The 26,398-nt window shown below is 41.3% G+C and overlaps 1 protein-coding gene across 2 annotated transcripts in view; it reads right to left on the reverse strand.

Annotated features, from left to right (window-relative positions):
* dennd1b (DENN/MADD domain containing 1B) overlaps positions 1-26,398 on the reverse strand; it is a 298,030-nt gene that overhangs the window by 162,891 nt on the left and 108,741 nt on the right. For both annotated transcript variants that reach the window (XM_048538856.2, XM_048538855.2), the window contains exon 4: positions 25-74. In XM_048538856.2, the coding sequence (XP_048394813.2) occupies positions 25-74 (50 nt within the window). The remainder of the gene's footprint in view (positions 1-24; positions 75-26,398) is intronic.

A 26,398-nucleotide genomic window follows, 5' to 3' on the forward strand; every position in this document is an offset into this window, starting at 1 on the left:
TTGGCTTATTAGGCAATACTGTACCTTTCAACATCAAAAGGAAAGCAAAACTTCGGCACAGTCTGCAGCACTTCCTGTGAAGAATAATAAAAATGTTATACTTGGATCTGAATCACTACTGTATCTACCACAGAAAGCCTGAGTATAACCTTCTGAATTGAATCAATACACAAATAGCTGCTTCTGTATTGAAATAATCAACTACAAGGAACTTCATTGATTATTAACAAGAATCAAATTTATGCTTCAACAGACTGTACTGACAATAGGAAAGGAGCACCAGGAGGGAATAGCTTGGCCTAAAGGGCATTAACACCCCCTCTCATCCCCACTGGGATCCCCTTCAACAGAACCATATGGATTTTACAAGCGGCACTGCACCATATGGGTAAGCCACGTCTGCTGATACATGCATCACAGACTAGCCACTAGTTTTTTAGTCAACACAAGGGCTTCAGACGCAACATGTGCTGACAATGCAAATTGGAAAAAAAATACTAAATGGTGGCAATAAAAAAATGCCAAAACTTAAAATAAATGCACCATCCTCATTTGTGCTATAAAATCCCAGTAGGTTTATTTGAATCACAAAAAAACTACATGCCACATGTTTTGAGGCAAGCATTTCATCTTGCATGCTACACTTCAGTAAATCTAGCTTTTAATAAATCTAATAGCAACATGCCACAATAATGAAACACGAGATGGCAGCCACAGCAGCCATTTCATTTACAAGATTTAAATACACCACAATAAAGTCATTTTATATCTTGCTGTAAAACTTTCAGGAATTTGTAATGATGCTGATGCACAGTGATGAAATTTTTGCACTCTCCACAACTGCGCAAGTAAACAGTGGGGGAAACCTTTGAACCGGTTTAAGGATTTGTTTCACGTAGCGAAGGATGCAGCTAACGTGGATTCTTTGAAAATTCACGATTTATGACAGAATGAACTGCTAATGAGAATAGAGTCAGCTCCATTTGCAAACATTATGTGATCCACAAATCAAACCAAATCTTATTCTTTGCAAACACAGCTCAGCGAACAGTATCCACCAAAGTGCTTTGATTCTAGCAGGAGTACAATCTGGGCTTTAAGGATCCTCAGCAACGAAATCTCTTGCACAACGGCCTTCCTTCAGAACTTTACATTGTGTTGTCGTGCAATTTCCAGATCTACAACAGTGCATCATACTGGCTTTACGGGCCTGTGTACTTTTTAACCACTTCAATAAATGGGAGGCCACATTTTTGTTTAAATTGTATAACCGATGTGATAGCAGATTAAAAATACAACGCTTCATATTTATTGCAATACATCCATCAATGACAAAACATACTTGCAGAATTCATTTCCTTAGCCACACAAGTTATTTTCAAAAAATTTACTGTTCTTCAAATTTTTCAATATCACTTTGCATCTCAAGGGTGAATTATTAAATCAGTATTTAAAATAGACAGATGGAAGTTAAATAATTTGTTAATTAGGTAGTTCTGCTGTATCTGGTCAAAGCAGGGAATACTGTCCAACACAACATGGTATTCTGTGTATATCACCCTCGGCAAAACAAACTATTTTAGCAATACAAATCATTTTAAACCTGATCACCACTGTTTAAAATTCCTCTCTTTTTCTTCAGAATAGAACCCAAGCTTTCTACTCGCTTCCCAACTGGCACAGGCATCCCTCAGGGAGGCTGCATGTTTTTTTTAAGAAGCTCAATGCTCTTTTAAATTCATGCAGCCAGCAGGTCTATAGACTCAAAAACAGTTCAGACAAAAATTGTTTGCACCACTTAAGGGACAGACTAGTTCAGCTGACGACTGGGACTCCCATGACAGGATAGATGAGGTTACTTACATCAATCAATGAGGCACTCTATCAGCTCCCAAGCTAGATATCATGCTAATTAAAAGGCACCATCTCGCCCCCTAAACCTTATTAAATACTATACATAGAAACCCAAGATATCCTTCAAAACCAGGCTTGGCAGATCTCAAGTACACCAGCAGTAAACATCCCACAGTTAACAGTTGTAGCAAAAGTAACAATTATGCTGTACGTCAGGACATGCATCACACAATTTGAAATATTGACCATTTCAGCTGGAGGTGAGCTGTCTATCAGTACTTGTCTGCAAAATGTAAAAATGGTAAAGGTGCTTCAAAAAAAATACATTCCAGCAAATTGAAAAATTCTTAAACTTTTCCCAAATGTAAGGTTCAATTATTTGTCATAGTAAAATAAAACATTCACCAAAACAACCACCTTATTATAGCCAGTTTTGTAATGGAATAATTGCTGTAGATTCATTTTCTATATAAAAATGATCAATGTCTTCCTAGTATAGAGATGACACCCGCATGACTCTCCAGGCTTTCACTGTCAATACAAAAGCAGTTTGCCTGGGTCGACAAATTAGATTTTTGTTTGTTAAAAGTAGCAACAAAAATCCAAACTAAGCACAGAATACTTATTAAAATTGCTGGCAATAAACTTCCCATAATAACTGAAAACATTGGACCACAAGAGACATTTCATGAACAGAGCGAGAATAATCTCCAATGTAGGTAATCTAACATATTTCTTTAGCAAAACAGCCTGAAAGAGTTTAGAAATCAAAAATGTTGAGGGTGATTCTGAAGACATTCAGAGTAGACAAAGCTTGTTTGAAACCGTAAGTCTAACTTCCATCAGGTTTGGTCAATAAATCAAGGCGAATACAATCACAAGGCAGAGTGGCAGCAATTTGATACAGTCACGAAAACCGAAGGAACTATTCATGAAATTAATTGCGTAAGTGAAGAAATTGACTTCAGCAGTGGGATTCAAAGTCCAAATCTGCTTACATACATAAACTTATGCTGAGACATAAAAACTTCTATGTAATTGAACTGCAATCTTTCCCAAGATTCCACTTTATATGCCACATCGTACTTCAACCAGTTTTACAAATTTGTCCATCCACGAGTATTCCAAAACTATAAACCATTAAATAATTACACATTGGAATTTACATTTCTTCTATTCTGTACATAGCCTTTGGGAAGTATAGAGTGATGAGCACAGAATCAATAATATAGTCTCAACAACGTCGATCATAATAGCCTCCCTTCTCATGTAAAATAAACCTGAAATTATATATGAGGAGTTTTTGTTCATATTAGTGCATCATATTTATTTTTGCAAGTCAATTGTCAGAGAACGGGAGTGCAAGGCTGAAGTTTCACCTCGGTCCCAAGTACTCCTGCACCAGCTCAGGGACAAATCAAAATGATACTTTGCAGAAATACAAGTTCATTACAAACACCGGGCTCACAAATACAAACCAAACAACTTTTTGACTTGACCCCGCATCAGAACAAAGATGAATTTGATTTATCTCTGGGCTTAGCCAAGAATCTCACATTTACAAAAAAAAAACAGGAATTTCAGGTTACATAACATCTTCATTAATTATAGAATAACACTAAACCAAAAAGTGTATGTACCTCATCATTTTTCTCAATTTTGTTTTGAGTTGGAAGAACCAGCTTGTGTCTGCACAAGTCACGATTAGCTGATCAGCAGACATTCCTGTAATTAAACTTAGATCATAGGAACCTAAAGGAAAGCTCCCCAGTTTATCAATTTTGGGTTGAACGCAATATTGAAAGAAATGAATTTAAATTAGAAACAGAGTCCTTTTGAACAGGCTCATAGGACTAAATGGCCTACTCCTATTCTATGTTATTTTATGCTCTGTGATTTGTAGCTCCCTAAGGGAAGGACACCATAGTGCCAGCGGACCATGGGGCTGCTCTCTCATTAGACAGAGATGACTGGCGGTGAGTTTGACCTCAGGCTCAACTTGCCTCAGGCAAGGTACAGGGATTGAGAAAGTGAGACCACCATGGCGATCTCATATGGTACGGAATACACACCCACAAGCTATTGGCATCCCTTTGCATTGCAAATCCCCCAGCCGTCCAGCTAACTGAGCTAACCAACACTCCCCTCCTTAACAACAGTCATGCAGTCACACCAGTTTTTTGAATCCTGGTGGGTGCAATTTGGACAACTTGGTCTTTTCATGCAGTGATGAAACTGCATCACGACTAATCCATATCGTGAAAGGCAGAGGTGAAGTTCCTCAAGCAGTGCCACCTAAAACCTTTCCATCTGGAATCCCATTTTGAGGTTTGAATGCTGTTGCAATCACTCAGCGAGAAGCACAAGAGAGGGCAGAGCAGGCAAGGGGATGTGTGTGAAAATCGGAGACTGCCTGGTGGAGTTAGAAACCAGTTGCTTTAAGTCAGTGAATGCTCCATAGCAGCCATAGCTGGTCCAGAGCATACGGCTCCATTAGAAACCTGCGTCCTCACTTTGGGAAACACTATCCTTGGTGCAACTCAGCACAGGTACGCAATCCACATGCAATATAAAGAGGAGCAAACAGTTGGTCACCACCACAAAACAGGGTAGTTTTGAGAAACGGCCATCTAAAATGTTCTTGATGGCACTATAAGTCCTTCACGCGGGTATAACAAACACTGACTTCAGGGAATAAACACCCACACTGGTTGAGTTTTGGGCCGCCGTGGTGATCAATTTCAACTGCCAAACCAAAATGCATACCTTCTCATTTCTAAGCTGACCCTGTGGCAACACGGACACTGGCTATGATTCAAAGCAAGGCATGAACGTCTGGTCATGATATGCCTCAAAATCATATTTCCTCATAGATATGGAGAAAATACTGAACCACTATCTGGCGGTCTCTCCAAGCCAGGGAAAAACTAAATCATATAACATAGATAGAACAGAGATTGTGGGCTTCCTCTGCCATAGTCCTGCCTGGGCATTCCATGTGATTTTAGTTGTCACCACTGTTTCAACATCAACAATAGGAGCTCCTTTACTCATGGAATTGAAATTTGGGGACCTCAGTTAGAGGGGAAAACATTATCTTCTATACAAGTGTGCCGGAATATTCCATCATTGCGAGTCATCCCATTAAAGGCAATTTGCTTCCACTCCATTCCCTTATTCACCAGCAACAACTTGTATCCGCATTGGCAGCTAAATGATTGATTCACACAGGGACTGCAATGCTTAAACATTACTGATAGGGCACACTGCGGCTTCATGGTTAGCCTCGCAGTGACAGGGACCGGATTTGGTTTGACTGTCTGTGTGGAGTTTGCACACTTTCCCCACGTCTTCATCGGTTGCCTCCTAGTGCTCCAGTTTCGTCCCACAGTCCAAAGATGTGCAGGCTGAGTTAATCTGCCATGCTAAATGCCCAGTATGTCCAGGGATACATTGGCCAGGTGGATTAACCATGGGAAATGCAGGGTTACAGGGACAGGGTAGGGGGAGAGTCTGGGTGGGATGCTCTTTGGAGGGTTGGGGTGGGCCAAATGGGCTCTTCCACACAGTAGGGATTCTATGATCTGCTGTTGATTTGTCTCTCTGTTGCCTGCACTAAAAAGGCAAGTTTCATTGACAAATGCAGCTCAAAAATAAATTCCATCTGATCTGCACAACCAAACATCAAACACAAAGAAGTCCATTAAAGCTGACCTACCATTCAGTTTGATCATGGCTGTCATTGCGGCTATATGAAAAACTGCAGCTTGAGTACTTCTACTACTGACTAGATTACCCAGAAGTTTGTGTTTAACGGTTTACTGCGTCATTTCTTTCCTCAAACACACAGTAGGCTTTGCACAATATTGCATTTTGTATTGCTGTTCCTGGTGTCAACTGTTCAGAAAGGATGTACCAGGATGTTGACAGGAATGGAGGGTTTGAGTTATAAGGAGAGGCTGGGACTTGTTCACTGGGACGCTGGGTGACCTTATAGAGGTTTATAAAATCATAATGGGTATATACAAGGCAAGTGGCATGTGTTTTATCCCTTGAGACAGGGGTTTCCAAGACCAAGGGACATATTTTTAAGGTAAAAGGAAAAAGATTTAGACATGAGGGGCTGTTGTTTTTTGCATAGAGTGGTTCATAAGTGGAATGAACTTCCAGAGAAATTGGTGGATCTGGATACAGTTACGATGTTTAAACTACATTTGGATAAGTACATAAATAAGAAATGTTTGGAGGGATATGGACCAAGTTCAGGCAGGTGGGATTAGTTTAGTTTGGGATTATGGTCAGTATGAGCTGGCTGGACGGAAAATCTGTTTCCATGCTGTATGACTCTATGACATGCCTCAATTGAAGACTTCAATGCTTTTTGCCGAACCCACCTTGTGCACCTGGCAGGCTCTGTGTTAGAGTCATATTGGGTTAGAAAGCTCAACTTTGCTTCTCTTTCCACACTTGCTGCCAGACATTGAGTCTCTCCAGCAATTTGTTTATTATTTCAGATTTCCAGCATCCTCACAACTCCATTTTTCTAAGAGGGAAGGAATGTTTCCAAGTTAACATTTAAGTTGCTTTCTTTTGCATATGCAATGTTTACACTAACAGACCAAAGTTGTGCTCCATGCACATCGTGGCAAAATCCAACTCATGAGTCAGCTGATCTCGGAAAAACGGAATTGAATGTTTGGGAGGTGAGCAGTTGCTGTTAACGACACATATCTCAGACTCCAGCTTCGGCAGTCCCTACTATCTCGATGGAGTTAGGACCACGTCTGCATTCAATCACTGCAGCACAACATGGCCCAAATCGTTGAATGCAACCTCATTAACTGGTACGGTCAACTTAAAAAGACGACTTGATCTGATCCCTTCACTCGAGCAGTGAAGCTGAAATTGTGCTGGTAGCAGTCCTCAGGAACACATTTCTGGAAGAAGAAGTTGAACTAACAGAACACAGACCACCATTGCAGCTGTCCATGACAGAGAAGTTTTGATGGAGTTATGAAGCTAAATTTTGGAATGTGATCAATTGGAATCCTTTGAGGAGGTGGCAAAATTTTGATGAGATTTGGTAACCCTTGGTTTCACAGAAGTCTGATAGATTTGCTAACAAATCAGTGGATCCTGACTTGGCTGCTTCTGCTATTTGATGTTCTTGAAGGAGTGGTCAACCTGATAGAGGTACATCAATTCATCCCTATTTACCTCACATTAATACTGCATGTCAGAGTGCAAACTGAACACAGAGATACAGTTGTTTCAGAGATAGTAGCAACTGCAGATGCTGGAGAATCTGAGATAACAAGGTGGTACTACATGTTTAAATTTTGAGCTGGAAAAATGCCCTGGCTTCTTCCTGGGCGAGCACAGCAGGCCAAGCAGCATCACAGGAGCAGGAAAGCTGACGTTTTGGGCCTAGACCCTTAAGAAAGACTTTTGTGCTTTCCTGCTCCTATAATGCTGCTAGGCAGGTTGTTGTCACGGAGATACAGTTGATTGTTTTACTTTCCTAACCCTGTTACAATAAGTTTCTTTTGTTTATTCTAAAACATGGAATCATGTTGAACTAATCCCATCATGTTGTAGCAAGGCAAAAGCATGAATATTTGACGTAATATAATTGGAACAAAAAGGATCTAAAGCTGTCACCACAATCATTATTAACTCTGAAGGCTTAAATGCAAGTCAGGCATCAACTATGTTTTTAAAAGGAATTCAACTTTTTCCTTCAGAGAATCTGAGCTTTGCAGCACAGAATACTAATGAAGCTCACACAAGGTGAAAAATTATTATTTCAGAAAGAAGGCAATGACTTCTTTTGTTAAGTGGGCTGGCTAACCTCCTTCTGTGCTGTAAGTGCTTACAAATCCATTCGGGAGTGATCATGGGAGTCAAAGAACCAATGGGAAAACAACTAAAAGATTAACTTTGTGGATGATACAAAGTTTGGTGGGTTGCTGACAGGAAGGAGGAATGTGGTAGGTTACAAGAGGGTATAAACAGTCTGGTCAAATGGGCAGATCAATGGCAGATGCAATTTAACCCAAAATGCAAGTTGATGCATTTTGGAAGAAGGAACAAGACAAGGGAGCACTCAATGAATGGCAAGGCATTAGGAAGTTCAAAGGAACAGAGGGATCTTAGGATACTTAAACACAGATCTCTGAAGGTAGTAGGACAGGTTAATAAGAAGGCATAAGGGGCACATGCCTTTATTAGCTGTGGTATTGATTATTAGCAAAGCAGGGGGGTCACTGCACTCTCAGGACGACGTGATAGCACTGCACAGGATGCAAAGGAGATTCACCAGGATGTTGCCTGAGGGTAAGCTCGGGTTATTTTCTTTCTGGAGCAGAGAAGATTGAGGGGCGACCTGATAGATGTATGTAATATTATGAGAAACATGGACAGGGTGAATTGAAAGCAGATGTTCACCTTAGTCAAAGGGTTAACAGAAAGCAGGGGAGGTGGCATAATTTTAATGTGAAAGGCAGGAGGTTTACAGGGGATTTGAAGAAAAAATTTTTCACCGAGAGAGCGGTAGGCAGGAAATCTCACAACTTTGACAAAGTACATGGACGAGCGCTTGAAATGTTCACGGCACATTCACGGCTGCGGGCCGAGTGCAGGAGAGTGGGACTAGTGTCAGGTGGTAGTATATTTTTTGGCAGTACAGACTTGATGGGCTAGAGGTCCTCTTCTGTATTGGATGAATCTATGATTCCATGATTAATCTGCTCAGAGAAATTTGCTTCTCTAGACAGGGAAAGAATGTTTTTACGCTGTCATCCATATGTCAAGATTCCTGAAAGGAGACCATGCATATTAAGCTGGTCCTTGGTGTCAATTTGACCTAAATTCTACTTGTGGAGAATACCTTAAAAACAGATATTGGACAATGTTATATATCAGCAAATAACTTCCCAAAGCATTCAGAGCCTCTGCATTGTCTTTTAATAATCCATTCAATAAAGTCATCATAATGAGCAACTTAGGACTTCCCTCAAAATATACCCAAAGTACAATAAATACATATTTTTCAGTCTGGTTTGCGACTTTGACTTACTGACATTTAAGCTTCATACCAGGAAGAAGCCAGGGCATTTTTCCAGCTCAGAATTTAAACATGTAGTACCAACATTGGAAGAGTGAAGTGCTCAGTTAGAAAGTGTTTCAAATACCCGTATAATGTGAAGAACTCGAATGACTGCATTTCAAATTTCTCCTACGGCTTTATCAAGGGATGCTTCAGCAGGCAAGTACAGTTGCATTTCTAAGCTGATAACGCCACTTATATCTGCACAGTTTTTAAACCTTCCACAATGACCCCATGTAAGAATTCATATTAACACCGGTAAGTTTTGAAGTCCCCTATAAAATAACACACTACGCAACATTATGCAGCAATTCAGTCTATTACATGGATTGACGCAAAACAAAAGGTGAATGCAGATCCAAGAAAAACCAAAACAAATTTATAATATCTTTCAGTTCTAATACAAACTCTCTGGTGTATTCTGAAGAATGCCAAGAGCTGACATTTTATAATCGGCACAACCGATAATCAAAAACAAAATTCAAAATGTTAAAGATTGGAGCAATAATATTTGAATACTTGGAAACTTCTTTGCGCTGAAATTCAAAGTATATTTCAAACACTTGAGTAGATCTTCAGAGGGTTTATTTCAAGTGAAACATTACATGCAAAAATCTTTGTAAGTTCTATGACATAAACATTTGCTCTGCATGTGATCTGCAATTCTGACTTTTCAGCATACTTGGTACTTGAATATATTTTTAACGTTTGCTCATCAAGATCATTCTTCTACCAATATATTTACAATATTGGACAGAACATATTGGTTAACTGCTCAAATATCGACAATGAAATGGACATATGCCCCAAAATGTTTAATACAAACTCTAAGTGCAACTTTTGTGATTTTTTAAAAATTTGAATCTAGCTGTGCTTGTAAGTCATAAATGTATAGAATTAAGCTGAAATATAATTTAGTTTAGGAGATCTCCTAATAAAAGAAACCAGAAAATCAATCTACAAATATGAAGCAATTTTCGACAAAAAGCATGGATTCAATCTGGAAAATAGCATCCTCGGTTAATAACTGTGGCTGCAACACAATTTGTGATCTCAACACACAAAAACAAAATGCAGTTGGCTATATCAAAGTTTCATGAAGAGTTTATTATTTTCTTAGCCACTTTGAAATACAAGCGTAATATTCAAGCCTCAAAATTGAGGGAAAAGCTGCCTACGTCAAACCAAAACGCAAACTTTCATCGACAAGCTGCACCTACCACACCCTCAACTAACATAAATGGATAATCTTTATTAAACTCTGTTGAGTAATGGGTTTACCCGAAAGTCCCATGCAGACTAGAAAGATATTTGCTTTATCTAAACAGGTAATAGTCTTTAACCATCCAATAAGTAACTTAAAAACAAAGCAAAGCATGAGATTGAGGATAAAATTTCAAATAAAGGTCAAGAAATTCCCAACAATGTTCCAAATAAGATATGACGGATTGATCACTGATATTAACAGTCATTTTTCATCCTGGAGTACTTGCATGTGAAAGGGATTATTTTGAGCAAAACTTAAGAGCTTCGATCAAGTTCCGAATTTAGACAGTGTTTGTGCAGGGCCTCTCACACTTAAGGAAGAGGTTCCAGGGTCTGTTGCAGCAACAATAAAGGGGAATGAGCTGCATTTCCAAGTCAAGATGATACGGGATATGTAAGGAAACTTGGGAAGTGACAGTGTTCCCAAGCACGTGCCGCCCATTTTCTTCCAGGTGATATTGAGATTGCGGGTTTAGGGGGTGCCTCTGAAAATGTGTTCGCAAATTCCTGCAATATATCCTGCTAATATTACACACTTCAGCTATTTTATGAAGGGGTGATGTTTGGATAAGTAGATAACATGCTAATCAGGTGGACTGATTTTCTTGGATTGTTTTGGATTTTAGTAGTTCTGCTGTATCCATCCAAATGGAAACTGAAAATTGAAAACAATTCAAAACACAGTTCGCATTTTCCCCTCCGATTCCTCACGAGTTGCATGATGGAAGTTTCTATTTGTGTAAACAGGTCAAACAAACAAGTGCAGCCAATAAGTTAGGTTTAAAAATATTTCCCTTCATAAAACTGTAAAGCCATTTGGTAGAACAAAACTTGAGTACTGTTGGAAAAAATGCACTTTTCTTTCTACGCTTTTGTGTATTTTTTAGGCAAAATCTTAAACATTCAAAAGGTGAATGCTGCAACAAAAAAAACAGGAAGCACTATTTTCAATAAAGCCTCAAATCAAGACAGCACAGAACAGTAACCGGAAATAAATTAGGAAATCTTTTAACGCACATGCAGGAGCAAATTGCAGCACCGTGAATTCTCAAACAATTTTTGGCCAAATGGAAACATGTACAGTTATGCTCAGCACACATTATCGAACTTCTTTCGTCAGATGTAAAATTGACAGTTAAGAAATGTTTAGATTCACTGCATCTTGTCAAACCCAATTGACAAAACATGCCTTGCACAATTGTCCTGCAACTAATTAAAGTTCTGTAAATTCACTCCATGTCTTTAAATAAAATATTACAGCAAGATGAGAATAGAAAAAATTACATACTCTGTTGCCAAGAGAGGGGAAGAAAAATTATGATAGTTTCCTCTATTTAGAACAAGTGATATGATTGCCTGAGAGGAAAATGGAAGAGGTCAATGAACATACAAGAACCCCCTTCTATTCAGAGGATTGTTGAGTCACCCAAGATGACTGCTTTTTGCTGCGCATTTTAACATGGCGTTATTTCACAGCAAGAAAAAAAAGCTGTGGGGCTTAAAAGTGAGAATTAATTTGTGATGTTGCATCCTGTGTCAGCTGAAAGCCTCCAACCAGCAAATTCCATGAGTGTTTAAACATAGGGTATAGATTTCAACAACATCAATGCCCGAAACTATCTTGGCAGGTGATATCAATACTCTGCTTTTGCACTACATGACTATCAATGTCATCACTAATGGTTAGGGGAGAAACCAGAGCCATTGAATTAGAGCAGCATACGAGAACTGTGCTGCACTACCCTCAAGGATATTGGCTTAAGTGCAATTTTTCCTGACAGATCACTGGTGCTAATGCGTCAAATTGTGCCAACAAGAGATGGTGATGTTGTCGTGGCCATTTCCTAAACGAAACGGTGATGACATTTTTTTTGACATGTGAAGCAACTTGAAGATGGACTTTATTTATCTACTAAAAAGTGCATGGAGCATAAATTCCATACACCTTCACCCTCAAACCTCAAAAATGTGTCTCCTATTCCAGGAGATAAATAGAACGAGAAACAGTGGACTAGAGACTATGTCTAAAAAAACAAAGCCCGCTTTGTTCTGAAAAGACAGTTACCAACACTCCTCATCTCTTAATTGCTCAATTATTCCATTCCCAAGGAATACTTTGACTGCCAATTTGCTTAAGTTTGATCAGGTATGAAAAGTCCCATGCTCATGTTATATAGCTGAAATCAACCCCTTGAATCTTGCATTTGAAAGTTAAGGTGGAAGTGTTGTTTTTAAAGGAGATGAGCAAATTGATTTCACTGTAAAGAGTAGCTTTTAGAATCAAAACTGGAGAAGTTAGCATTGCTGATTCACGGCACCAGGGACCCGGGTTCGATTCCAGCATCGGGTGACTCCGTGGAGTTCACACATTCTTCCCTTGTTTGCATGCATTTCCTCCCACAGTCCAAAATGTGCGCAGGTTAGGTCAATTGGCTGTGCTAAATTGCCCTGTACTGCCGAGGGATGTGTAAACTAGAGTGACTAGCCATGGGACATGTAGGGTTACGGGGGTGTAGAGGGGTCTTGGTGGGACGTTCTTTGGAGGGTCAGACTCGATGGTCTGAACACCCACTCTCTGCACTGTAGGAACTTCATGATTTTAAGTCAGGATGCATTTTCTTGCGCTATTTTCAACTGATAATCCAATAACTGTACTTTCTTTAGGCCACACTGACTATGGGGAGAAAACGGTCCTCTTAAGCAAAACACTGTGAAGTGACATGTAAGCACCTTCAAACAATTTCTCTTACTGATGTACCCCTCCGTATTAGAATGAGTCCTCCCTTTTTAATAAAAAGAAGTAGAGTTCCCCTTAGCAGAAACAGTGAGTCAGTCTTATCAGAATCACTAGGAGCATTAAATGGAGTTCAACTTTTTTTAAAATCAAACAACTCACTTTTGATTCCCCAGCAAACCTCGGTGCTCGACAGTCCGAAATACTCTTGCTCAAAATGATCTAAACTTCAGCAAGACAAAATCTATAATTATGTCGTTGGTGTGTGTTGCAAAATGAATCAACACTATAGCTCAACAAGTTTCAAGTGCTATCTGGTAGATTTGCTACCACCATCCTCTTTCCTAGCAGTATCTCCAAGACTTGCTTGGGCTTATGTATTTAAGGAATGCCACTTGTTAGTTTAATAAGAGGCTCGTGCTTTGTTAATTGCACGATCGCAATCAGGTAAAGCTTACATGAAAATGAAAGGCATAATAGAAATTTTGAGGGATGGCCTCAATGGTAGGGACTTGCTCCTTCAAGAGGTCATGGTGTTCTCCAATCAATATCATTGCAGTGGGTGGGATTTCAGGCAGTCTTCAGCATTAATTCTCAGACCCTTACAGAGCAGCATGTCTTCCACAGTTCAAATGTGAAGAACATGTAATTTCACCTTTATACCATTCACTTCACTGGAAATCTCAGACACAACTTTAAACAAAATGCATTTACAAAGTATAAACTGCTTACAAATTTCCAGTGTACCAGCTGATATAATCAAAGCAGTAACAAGTACTTCTATGATATGTGTAAATAGCCATGGAAGATGGACAATTGTTACGAGGTACTTGTGCTATAACTGGAAAGGCTGAACAATAAATGGCTCTTATACACCTGGAACTGGACACAACAATGCCATCGAGTTGATTAATACAACTCCTGAAACCTATCTTCCAACAATTCTGTGTGTAAGCCCATTCCTTCTAGTCCAAACTTTCAATACATCAACAGGCTAACCCTGGAATGTGGCTTACATAATCAGGATAATATAAATCTCATGGCGAGCACGACCCCGTTTAGACTTCCCATAGCTTATCTTCTATTTTTCAAAATTCAGTATTTTTCTTCAGAGAAAGTTATGGTGTGTTGATGCAACACATCACATTTCAGACAGCACCTTTAAGACAGAAGTGAGCTGATATTAGTTTTGTGGAATGGTTCCAAATGAGATAGGACATGACATATCTGGTTAACTGATCAAAAGCTGAGGTTTCAAGGTGCATCATAGAGGAAGTTGAAAGGTGGAATAGTTTAGAAAAGCATTTCCAGAGCTTAGGGCCAAGGCAGCAGAAGCCAAAGCCATCAATGGTTGAGAAATGGTGGTGTTGCTCTGGATTTTTAAGGATAATACCAGGGCAGTTGTGAGAGATGATGCAGGTTCTATTGAACAAATTACGAATAGCATGGAGAGGAAGTCACTGATAGGTGTGGTCTATAGGCCACCAAATAATGACATCGTGATGGGGTGGGCAATAAACATAACAATAGCTAATGCGTGTAAAAATGGTACAGCAATTATCATGGGGGATTTTAATCTACACATCGATTGGTCAAACCAGGTCGGTCACGGCAGCCTTGAGGAGGGGTTCATAGAATGCTTCCGTGATAATCGCCTTGAACAATATGCAATGGAACCTATGAGGGAACAAGCTATCCTAGATCTAGTCCTGTGCAATGAGACAGGAATAATTAATGGTCTCACAGTTAGGGATCCTCTCAGAAGGAGCGATCACAGTATGGTCAAATTTAAAATACAGATGGGGCGTGAGAAGGTTAAATCCAGTATCTATATCCTGTGCTTAAACAAAGGAGACTATGAAGGAATGAGGGAGGAGTTAGCTAGGGTAGGATGGGAGCGAAAATTTTATGGTGGGTTGAGTAAGGAACACTGGACGACTTTCAAAACGATTTTTCACCGTGCTCAGCAGCAGTATATTCCAGTGATAAGGAAGAACTGTCGGAAAAGACAGATCCAGCCATGGATGTCTAAGGAAATAAAGGAAAGTGTCAGTTTGAAATAAAAACACATACAAAAAAAAACGAGTATTGGGAAACTAGTAGACTGGAAAATCTTTACAGGCCAAAAGAAAGCCATTAAAAAAAATAAAGAAAAGTAGGATTGATTATGAGAGTAAACTGGCTCAAAGTATAAAAACAGGCAGCAAAAGTTTCCATAAATATGTAAATCGTAAGAGTGGTGAAGGTAAACATTGGTCCTTTAGAGGACGAGAAGGCCAATTGAAGAACTGGAAATGAGGAAATAGCCAAGACATTAAACAGTTATTTTGTAGCAGTCTTCACAGTGAAAGGCACAAATAACATGCTGAAAACTAATGGCAAGAAGGTTATAGCAGGTGAGGACCTAAAACCTATCATCATCACTAAGGAGGCAATGCTGGGCAAGCTGATGGGGCTAATGGTAGACAAGTCTCCTGGCCCTGATGAAATGCATCCCAGGGTATGAAAGAGGTGATAGGGGAAATAGCAAATGCACTAGTAATTATTTACCAAAATTCACCAGACTCAGCAGCGGTTCCTGCAGATTGGAAAACAGCCAATGTGATGCCCACTGTTTAAAAAGTAGACAAAAAGCAGGTAACTATTGGCCAGTTAGCTTAACTTCGATAGTGGAGGAAATGCTTGAATCTATCATTAGGGAAGAAATAGCAAGACATCTGGATATAAATTGTCCCATTGGGAATGCCCAGCATGGGTTCATAAAGGGGAAGTGATGGATGTGAGTTTGCTCACTGAGCTGGAAGGTTAGTTTTCAGACGTTCCGTCACCATTCTAGGTAACATCAGTGAGCCTCCGACGAAGCGCTGGTGTTATGTCCCGCTTTCTATTTATCTGGTTAGGTTTCCTTGGGTTGGTGATGTTATTTCCTGTGTTGGTGATGTCATTTCTTGTTCTTTTTCTCAGGAGATGGTAGATTGGCTCCAAATCAATGTGTTTGTTGATGGAGTTCCGGTTGGAATGCCATGCTTCTAGGAATTCTTGTGCATGTCTCTGTTTGGCTTGTCCTAGCATGGATGTGTTGTCCCAATCAAAATGGTGTCCTTCCTCATCTGTATGTAAGGATACGAGTGATAGTGGGTCATGTCGTTTTGTGGCTAGTTCATGTATTCTGATGTATGACATCACCAACCCAAGGAAACCTAACCAGACAAATAGAAAGCGGGACATAACACCAGCGCTTCATCGGAGGCTCACTGATGATGTTACCTAGAATGGTGACGAAACGTCTGAAAACTAACCTTCCAGCTCAGCGAGCAAACTCACATCCAGAACCTCAATGTGAGCTACAAATCTTCTCAAAACTCACTAGGGGAAGTAATGTTTAACTAATTTGGTGGAATTCTTTGAAGACATTACTTGCATGGTGGACAATGGGGAACCTGTGGATGAGGTGTATCTGGATTTCCAGAAGGCATTTGACAAGGTGCCACACCAAATGCTACTACATAAGATAAAGTTGCACGGTATTACAGGTAATGTATTGACATGGATAGAGGATTGTTGACCAGTAGAAAGCAAAGAGTAGGAATAAAAGGGTGTTTTTCTGGTTGTGGCTAGTGGTATGCCTCAGGGATCAGTGTTGGGACCGCAATTGTTTACAATTTACATAGACGATTTGGAGTTGGGGACTAACTGTGGTGTGTCAAAATTTGTAGATGACACTAAGGCGAGTGGTACAGGAAAGTGTGCAGAAGATACTGAAAATCTGCAGAGGGACACAGATAGTCTCAGTGAGTGGGTCTGGCAGATGGAGTACAATGTTGATAAGTGTGAGGTCATCCATTTTGGTAGGAACAACAGCAAAATGGACTCTGTTTTAAATGGTGAAAACTTGCAGCGCGCTGCCGTGCAGAGGGACTTGAGTGTCCTTGTGCATGAATCGCTAAAAGTAGGATTGCAGGCACAGCAGGTGATTAAAAAAGCAACTGGAGTTTCGTCTGCCATTGCTCGAGGGATGGAGTTTAAAAGCAGGGAGGCTATGTGGGGTCTTGGTGAAGCCACACCTGGAGTACCATGTGCAGTTTTTGTCTCCTTACTTGAGAAGAGATATCCTAACACTGAAGGGGGTGCAAAGAGATTCGCTCGGTTGATTACAGAGTTGAGAGGTTTGCATTTTGAGGAGAAACTGAGTAGGCTGGGATTATACTCATAGGAATTCCGAAGAATGAGGGGAAGTCTTATAGAAACATATAAGATTATGAAGGGAACAGATAAGGTGGAGGCAGGGAAGTTGTTTACGCTAGCAGTTAAAACTAGAAATAGAGGGCATCACCTCAAAATAAAGTGAAGCAGATGTAGGACTGAGGTCAGGAGGAACTTCTTCACCCATAGGTTCATGAATCTGTGGAATTCCCTGCCCAGTGAAGCGGTTGAAGCTACCTCACTGAATGTTTTTAAGGCAAGGCTAGATAAATTTTTGAGCAGTAAGGGAATTAAGGGTTATGATGATTGGGTGGGTAATTGGAGATGAGTCTCATAAAGATCGGCCACAATCTTATTAAATGGCGGGACAGGCTTGAAGGGCCAGATGGCCTACTCCTGCTCCTAGTTCTCATGTGCTTAAATTAAAATTAGGACTGCATGAGAAGCCAGAAAGGAAGCACAGAAATCTGTATGTTAACCATATATCATCATCACATCATCAAGTCAACAGCTGGAGAAGACCAACAAAAAGCCCTGGGATTTTGTTTTCAATTGATCATCCTGTTCGAGAAAGTGCCCATTAGGATTTAGAAATGATTCAGATCTGACCGGGAATCTGCTCGAGCCAATTGATCAATTTTGCTTGAGTTTAATGACCTGTCTTTTGGCTGTAACAATGGGCCTCCTCAGATGAGTCTGTGAAATACTGGGACAACAAAGCATTACTTTCCCCAAGACAATGTATATGATGATCCTGATCAAGTCTGATCCTATCAGCTCTGTAATCGAAGCTTCATGGATCCCTGGGCAGCTCATTTGATGCAATTTTTCCAGTGGTTCACTCAATTCTAGAGTCACAATCTTTTAACTAATTCCAGCATTGGTCAACGATAGATTTCTCAGATTCTTTCTGTCGCAGGGGACAAGTTTTAACATTAAGTTTGAAGACATGCTTTAACTTACTTTGTTTAGTTTGACAGATTTTTTTTAAACTTAAACAATTGCTTTAGCTTTTCAAAGTGTTCAGAAGTACATTTTCCAGCAACGTTTGCACGTTTTACCAAATTCTCTTACATACTACTCCTTTAATGAACAAGACACATCCATCTGCATTGTTGTATATATGACAGAAAGATATGCATTATTTCTATCTACTGCTGACTGAAAAGAAGCGGATAGCATGGTCTCAAGAGAATCCCTCTGCAAAACTGATGGACTGGATTTTATGGAGAGTTAGGACCCCAGCAGGGATGACAAGCCAGCAGCAGATCCCACTTTGTAATTTTATGCTAGGGAGCTATAGACTGTGCAATTCTACCAGTCCACCTCCCAGGGGCTGGCAAAATTCTGAAAATGAAACTGCAGTCACAAATTACAGAAAGCAAACTGCACAAGGCCCGAGACTCACTGTAAGTTTGTCTTTACAAACTGACTTGGAAAATCTTAGCGCAACAACTCATCTGACGTTATTTTGTGCATTCCCACTAAATCCACACCTTCTGTGATGTAACAGCACAGAGCTGAATACAAGCGACAGCTAAAGATAACAATGGCAACTATTAGATCGAGTGAAAGGACTAATGGAAAAGATGACTAACATTGTGAAAAAAGGGGGAGAAGCCTTTGCAGTCACCAGTTGTGGAAAGAATCAAAGTCAAGGATTTTAGGTGGCCATTGAAAACTATTCCAAGGGCAGACTATTGAAGGACTCACTTGATATAGCCTTCACATAAATATAGCGGTCAATTACTAAAACTGAATAATTTTTAAAAATACAAATACTATATGAAACAAATTTTATCATTTTAGAAAGAACTAAAAACTCAATAATAAAGAATAGCTAGGGTGGCTGATAACTATTCAAGAGTTCTTACGGAGATATGATATATACAGTTGAGGATCCACATCTCATGCTTTAAAGTAGCTCATTGTACTCTTCAGTGGTGCTCAGATTGGAAAATGGCTAAGTAGTCCATGACTTTTCTTTTACAAATTCACAAAAAGATGGAGCTGGTAAAACATAGGCCCATGAATTTAACGTCAGGAATTGGAAAGATGTTTGGCAGAATTGTGAGCAATGCAATAGAGAATTGCTGGGATTGACGGGGACATATTATGAACCACCAATGTGGCTTCATTTTAAAAAAGACACTAATAAATCTATGTTTTTGTGGTTGGCGGATGAGTGGTGCTCAGTAAACATTCTCCAGCTAGATGTTCAGAAAGTTTTTAACCTGCAATAAAGGATTCACTGTAAGACTGAACCCTCTGGTATGGTGGCTATATTTAGCAATGGTTAGCAGGAGATGAGCAAAGTAAGGCTACAGCCTTGGAAAGGATCTTTTTAAAAGACCGACAGGAGTCAGTATTAGGGTCACAGCTCCCTGTTACTATTAATCATGCTCCTAGCGTCAGTGCTGGGGTCACAATCTCCCAGGCATGACCATGTAACCTTTAAGAATGTTAGGAGTGTCAATTCAGAACACATTGACAGACTGATCTCGTGTAACAGATTGCATTTAACTTGCAACTCTCCAGCGGCCAAACAGCATTTGAAAATTACTTCTTCTGCATTCTCCAGCAGTCCGAGATACATCTCACCTGGGTCCTTATCTCATTTTATGCTTAGAAATGCCAATATACCCTCCCCCGAATTGTAATCTGTTCACGCCTACCACAGTGTTCTTCCCTGATTTTTATACTTCCATCCTTTCTTGTCTATTGTAAATACATACGTAAGATACTCATTTAGACTTTACCTATGGATAATGAACCCAATCTTTGCCCGAGTTCTGAGGAAGGGTCACCGGACCCGAAATGTTAACTCTGTTTTCTCCTCCACAGATGCTGCCAGACCTACTGAGCTTTTCCAGCAAGTTTGTTCTTGGTCCTGATTTTTAGCATCCGCGGTTCTTTTGGTTTTCATTCCAATCTTTCCCTGGTTATCTTCTTATCCATAATGCTTTTGGATTTTCTTTTATTTTAATAATCAGTGTCGATTTGTTTCCTCTCTTCACTTTCCTCATTTTTTTTTTAAAGTGAAGAGCACTAAAAAATGTTATTGTCATTAAATTCTAACTACCCATTTACTGCACAGCATCTTATTAGATGAAGAAGTGCAGAAACATTTTTTTTACTGAAAACACAGTTTATGCAAGACACTGGGACAAGATTTCCTCAGTGCTGTAATTAATGATACAGCAACCAAAAAAATTCTTATGATCAGCATCCTATTTCATCATGCACTGCACACAAACATTTTGTACTTATTTCTGTGTTGGACTAAGAACTGATGTGCAACATAAAAAGACCGATTTTTTTTATTACACTGAAGCATCACATCAAAATAAATGCTTTAAATCCCACAAGTATATTCAATAAACATTATTGTAACCTTTGTAGAGTTTAGAATTTGACACTGGGATATGAAGTACTCGAAAATTTAAGAATGTCATTTTTCAATTTGATTTCAATCATGCTCGACCCCAGCAATAGTGGTTGGCAAGCATTGTTGAGGAATTCTGCCTAGATTACGCATGGATCTCTGTGGTCATTCTAACAGAATCCATAAATATTTTAGCTTGGTCTGCTGTCCAAGTAGTGGTTCTCTCTCAAGATTTTCTGCCACAGTCTTTTACATTCCCACAAGATATCTTGCCGAACAGAGGTTAGCGAAGCAAAAATACTCAATCAAGCACTTCGTCCATGAACAGTAGACTCCATTATAAAGAATTAACTCTCGGCACTCCCACTTTTCCACTACACTCTCAGAACTCAGGAAAACCAAGCAATAAATTTTAGAGAACTAAATAAATGGGGCAATGATACTCTCTTTTATCATGTTAAATTCATAAATCTCTAAATAAAAGGTTTAGAAGGAGAATAGAGGCCTATATTGTCAGCATGCAATAAATGACTAGTCTAAATTAAAGTATAATTGACCAACTCTTCTAGTTAAGGAAAAAAGCTATTAAAATGAAAGTTATGCTTTGTGATAGGACACACACACTATGTATTTTGGGCTCACTGGGTGGGAAAGGTTTGAGCACGTTAGGAAGTGGGGAGAGCTGTGTAGCGACATGGTATTTATAGTTCAGGTAGGAAGGAAGGATCGCTCCCGTAGGCCTGTCAATGCTAACCCTATTAAACCATACGTAGTATTATGGTCAATTAGGTTCTTGAAAATGCATCAGTAAAGTCAATTGTGTAGGAACACACTGGCAAAGACCTTGGTGCTTCATCTGTTCAAACGCGCTGGTCCTTACCAGAAGCTTTCCAGAATGGCATAATTTCCAACAGATGCTTCCCACATGTCCTCTTGGCTATTCTAGAGCAGGCCAATCCAGCAAAACCATGCAACCAGCCAGAAATGCAAATTTCTCAGCCTGTGCCAATTCCCAAGGATGCCTTACCCAGGCACTCCATACATTGCTTGCAATGGAATCTCTCTTGGATGTAAAACATACTCTGCATAACTAGAGAATCTTGGCTCCAGAGAACTGAAGCACTACTGAACTGAAAACAAAACTGAAGCAGCAAGTAAACAGAATGAAAAAAAAAAATCAATAAAACAATCACTTCAAAAGGCTGTTTTAAAAAAAAGCACCTCCACTAAAAACTCTGTTCTGTTAATATATATATAACATCTAAGGCATGAAACTTTTGCCTGTTACAATTTATTTTTGTGACATAGTGTTGCCTGAAAATTTAAAGCAACCTACTTGGTGATGCTCGCTTCCAGTTACTATAACAGTGCACACTTTGCAGCTCGAACACTGCTGCAAACATACAGAAATCTTAGCATTTGCAAAGCAGAGTGTAGTTAAACATTCTTTAATGCTGTGAATTCCTTGGGGGATATTAATAATTCCTAACCTACTCAACAGAAACTAACAGTTTTATTCGCCTGCACCAACGTTAGATATGATTACAGCTATTTTCATCTCTCAGTGTTTAATAGTACATACTGTGAACGGAGGTCCTCGGAAAATCCAACAACAGTTTCGAAGCAAACTACAACCGTGCCCTGCAGCCCAATGGTATCAATGTGGACTTCACCAGCTTCAAAATCTCCCCTTCCCCCACCGCATCCCAAAACCAGCCCAGTTCGTCCCCTCCCCCCACTGCACCACACAACCAGCCCAGCTCTTCCCCTCCACCCACTGCATCCCAAAACCAGTCCAACCTGTCTCTACCTCCCTGGCCTGTTCTTCCTCTCACCCATCTCTTCCTCCCACCCCAAGCCGCACCTCCATCTCCTACCTACTAACCTCATCCCACCTCCTTGACCTGTCCGTCTTCCCTGGACTGACCTATCCCCTCCCTACCTCCCCACCTATACTCTACTCTCCACCTATCTTCTTTTCTCTCCATCTTCGGTCCACCTCCCCCTCTCTCCCTATTTATTCCAGAACCCTCACCCCATCCCCCTCTCTGATGAAGGGTCTAGGCCCGAAACGTCAGCTTTTGTGCTCCTGAGATGCTGCAGGGCCTGCTGTGTTCATCCAGCCTCACATTTTATTATCTTGGATTCTCCAGCATCTGCAGTTCCCATTATCACTGATACAACCGTGCAATAGTGACTGGCTCAGTGCTACAGGTGGTGGAACTGGTATGAGCTCTCCTTCATCTCAGGCTGATAGCTTTCCATTAAAGAAAAAAGATCCTGAATTTATGCCAGTGAAATATAACTTGAGACATCTGAAAACACACCCAAATAAAAACCCCGAGTTTACTCATACCACAGTGGGTCGAGCTTGTCTGAAAATGGCTCACAAAATACCTGTTTAAGAAATGCTTCAATACAGAGACAGTTTTTGATAAGGTCAAAGAGTAACTGGTTTTCTACTAGGGACAGCTGGCTTCACCTCTATATGTGGAGATGGGCAGATATTCTCAAGTTTTATTCAATCACCTTTGGGAATAAGAAGCACTTGCGCAAAATGTTCTCTGAGAGGATTAATTTGTCAGGATGAAATCAAAGATTGAATAGAAATGGAGAGTATAAGGATTGGATTTCATGACCTACATTAGCTTGATTTATCCCATTATTGCTTCTGCACAGAGATAAGCAAATATTTGGTTGACACAGAAAAGGTTGTCTAGTCTACTCAGCAAGAAGACTCTCATACGATACTTCCCCCTGACCTCTGCCTAACTCAGGGGTGTCGTGTTTATTTGGTCTTTATTCAGGAGGCTAGACAAGCTGTCTAATCAAACCTGTTATACCAAGGTGTAGAGCTGGACGAACACAGCAGGCCAAGCAGCATTAGAGGAGCAGGAAAGCCGATGATTCGGGCCCTAGACCCTTCTTCAGAAATGGGGGAGGGGAAGGGTTTCTGAAATAAATAGGGAGAGAGGGGGAGGCGGATAGAAGATGGATAGAGGAGAAGATAGGTGGAGAGGAGACAGACAGGTCAAAGAGGCGGGGATGGAGCCAGTAAAGTTGAGTGCAGGTGGGGCGGTAGGGAAGAGATAAGTCAGTCCAGGGAGGATGGACAAGTCAAGGGTGTGGGATGTGGTTAGTAGGTAGGAGATGCGGGTGTGGCTTGAGGTGACAGGAGGGGATAAGTGGGAGGAAGGACAGGTTAGGGAGGTGTGGACGAGCTGGCCTGGTTTTGGGATGCACTAGGGAGAGGGGAGATTTTGAAGCTTGTGAAATCCACATTGATACCAGTGGGCCACAGGGTTCCCAAGCAGAATATGAGTTGCTGTTCCTGCAACCTTCAGGTAGCATCATTGTGGCACTGCAGGAGGCCCAGGATGGATGTGTCGTTTGACTCTCTCCAATCTCTCCCCGACAGAACGTGCAGCCCTCTGCACCTTCCGCTCCAACCCCAATCTCACAAGAAAACCCGCAGACAAGGGAGGCGCAGTTGTAGTATGGTGCACTGACCTCTACATTGCCGAGGCAAGACGCCAACTCTCCAACACCTCCTCCTACCACCCCCTTGGTCATGACCCCACCTGTGACCACCAAACCATCATCTCCCAAACCATCCACAACCTCATCACCTCAGGTGACCTCCCACCCACAGCCTCCAACCTCTCAGTTTTCCACCCCAGCACTGCCCACCACCCTAACCTATTCTTCCTCTCACCTATCCCTTCCTCCCACCTCAAGCCACACCTCCATTTCCTACCTACTAACCTCATCCCGCCTCCTTGACCTGTCCGTCCTCCCTGGACTGACCTATCCCCTCCCTACCTCCCCACCTAAACACTCCTCTCCACCTATCTTCTTTTCTCTCCATCTTTGGTCCACCTCCCCCTCTCTCCCTATTTATTCCAGAACCCTCTCCCCATCCCCCTCTCTGATGCAGGGTCTAGGCCCGAAACTTCAGCTTTTGTGCTCCTGAGATGCAGCATGGCCTGCTGTGCTCTTCCGTACCTACACTGGCCCTTTCCCCAGGTCTTCCTCCATTACATTGATGACTGCATCCATGCCGCCTCATGCTCACACAAGGAGCTCGAACAGTTCATCCACTTCACCAAAACCTTCCACCCCAACCTTAAGTTCTCTAATACCGCTCCCTCCTTCCTGGACCTCTCTGTCCCATCTCTGGCAACCAGTTAGAAATCGATATCCATTTCAAGCCCACCGACTCCCACAGCTACCTAGAATACACCTCCTCCCACCCAACTTCCTGCAAAAATTCCATCCACTATTCCCAATTCCTTTGCCTCTGCCACATCTGCTCCCAGGATGAGGCATTCCACACCTGTACATCTCAGATGTCCTAGTTTATTAAGGACCACAACTTCCCCCCCTCAGTGGTCGAGAACACCCTCAACCGTGTTTCCTGCATTCCCCACAACTCATCCCTCACGCCCCCTCCTGCAATAACAACCAAACAGAATCCCCCTTGTCCTCACGTACCACCCCACCAACCTCCGGATACAACACATCATCCTTTGACACTTCTGCCATCTGCAATCCGACCCCACCGCCAAAGACATTTTTCCCTCCCAACCCTTCTGCGTTCCGGAGGAACCACTCTCTCCAAGACTCCCTTGTCTGCTCCACACTTCCCTCCAACTCCACCACATCCTGCACTTTTCTCGGGAACCGCAGGAAGTGCTACACTTGCCCCCACACCTCCCCCTTCACCCCCATCCCAGGCCCCAAGAAAACTTTCCACATTAAGCAGATGTTCACCTGCGTATCTGCCAATGTAGTATACTGCATCCGCTGTTCCCATTGTGGCTTCCTCTACATCGGGGAAACCAAGCGGAAGCTTGGGGATCGCTTTGCGGAATACCTTCACTTGGTTCGCAATAAACAACTGCACCTCGCAGGTGCGAACCATTTCAACTCCCCCCACCCCCCCAACTCCTCAGACGACATGTCCATCCTGGGCCTCCTCCAGTGCCACAACGATGCTACCCAACAGTTGCAGGAACAGCAACTCATATTCCGCTTGGGAACCCTGCAGCCCAATGGTATCAATGTGGACTTCACAGCTTCAAAATCTCCCCTCCCGCTACTGCATCCCAAAACCAGGCCAGCTCGTCCCCACCTCACTAACCTGTCCTTCCTCCCACCTCAAACTCCACCCCCATTTCCTACCTACTAACCTCATCCCGTCTGTTTGACTTGTCAGTCCTCCCTGGACTGACCTATCCCTTCCCTAACTCCCCACCAACATTCACCTTTACTGGCTCCATCCCCACCTCTTTGACCGGTCTGTCTCCTCTCCACCTATCTTCTCCTCTATCCGTCTTCTATCCGGGTCCTCCTGTCTCCCTATTTATTTCAGAATCCCCTTCACCTCCCCCATTTCTGAAGGAGGGTCTCGGCCTGAACCATCGGCTTTCCTGCTCCCCTGATGTTACTTGGGCTGCTGTGTTCATCCTGCTCTACACCTTGTTATCTCAGATTCTCCAGCATCTGCAGTTCCTACTGTATCTAATGAAACCTGGACTATCTCTTTCTATTTTAAGTAAAATATTTGAGTATCTTTACACAGATACAATTCTGAGATAAATCAGGCTAATATAGGTCATGAAATCTAATACTTCTCTTAAGAGATTTGAAGCCTTTGATAACAGAGGTGTAAATAAACCGTTCAACTGAGAAAGCTTGCAGATTTCTGATGGATTTGTAACTAATTTAAGACTGGACACTGATAGTATCTGAATATTAGGGCCATCACTGTTTAGCAAATCTAACTTATTGATTGAAAATAACTGTTTGGGCAACAATCTAAAAATTAGCAAATTATATCAACTTA

The sequence above is a fragment of the Stegostoma tigrinum genome, chromosome 8, assembly GCF_030684315.1.
Source record: "Stegostoma tigrinum isolate sSteTig4 chromosome 8, sSteTig4.hap1, whole genome shotgun sequence".
NCBI classification, from domain to species: domain Eukaryota; kingdom Metazoa; phylum Chordata; class Chondrichthyes; order Orectolobiformes; family Stegostomatidae; genus Stegostoma; species Stegostoma tigrinum.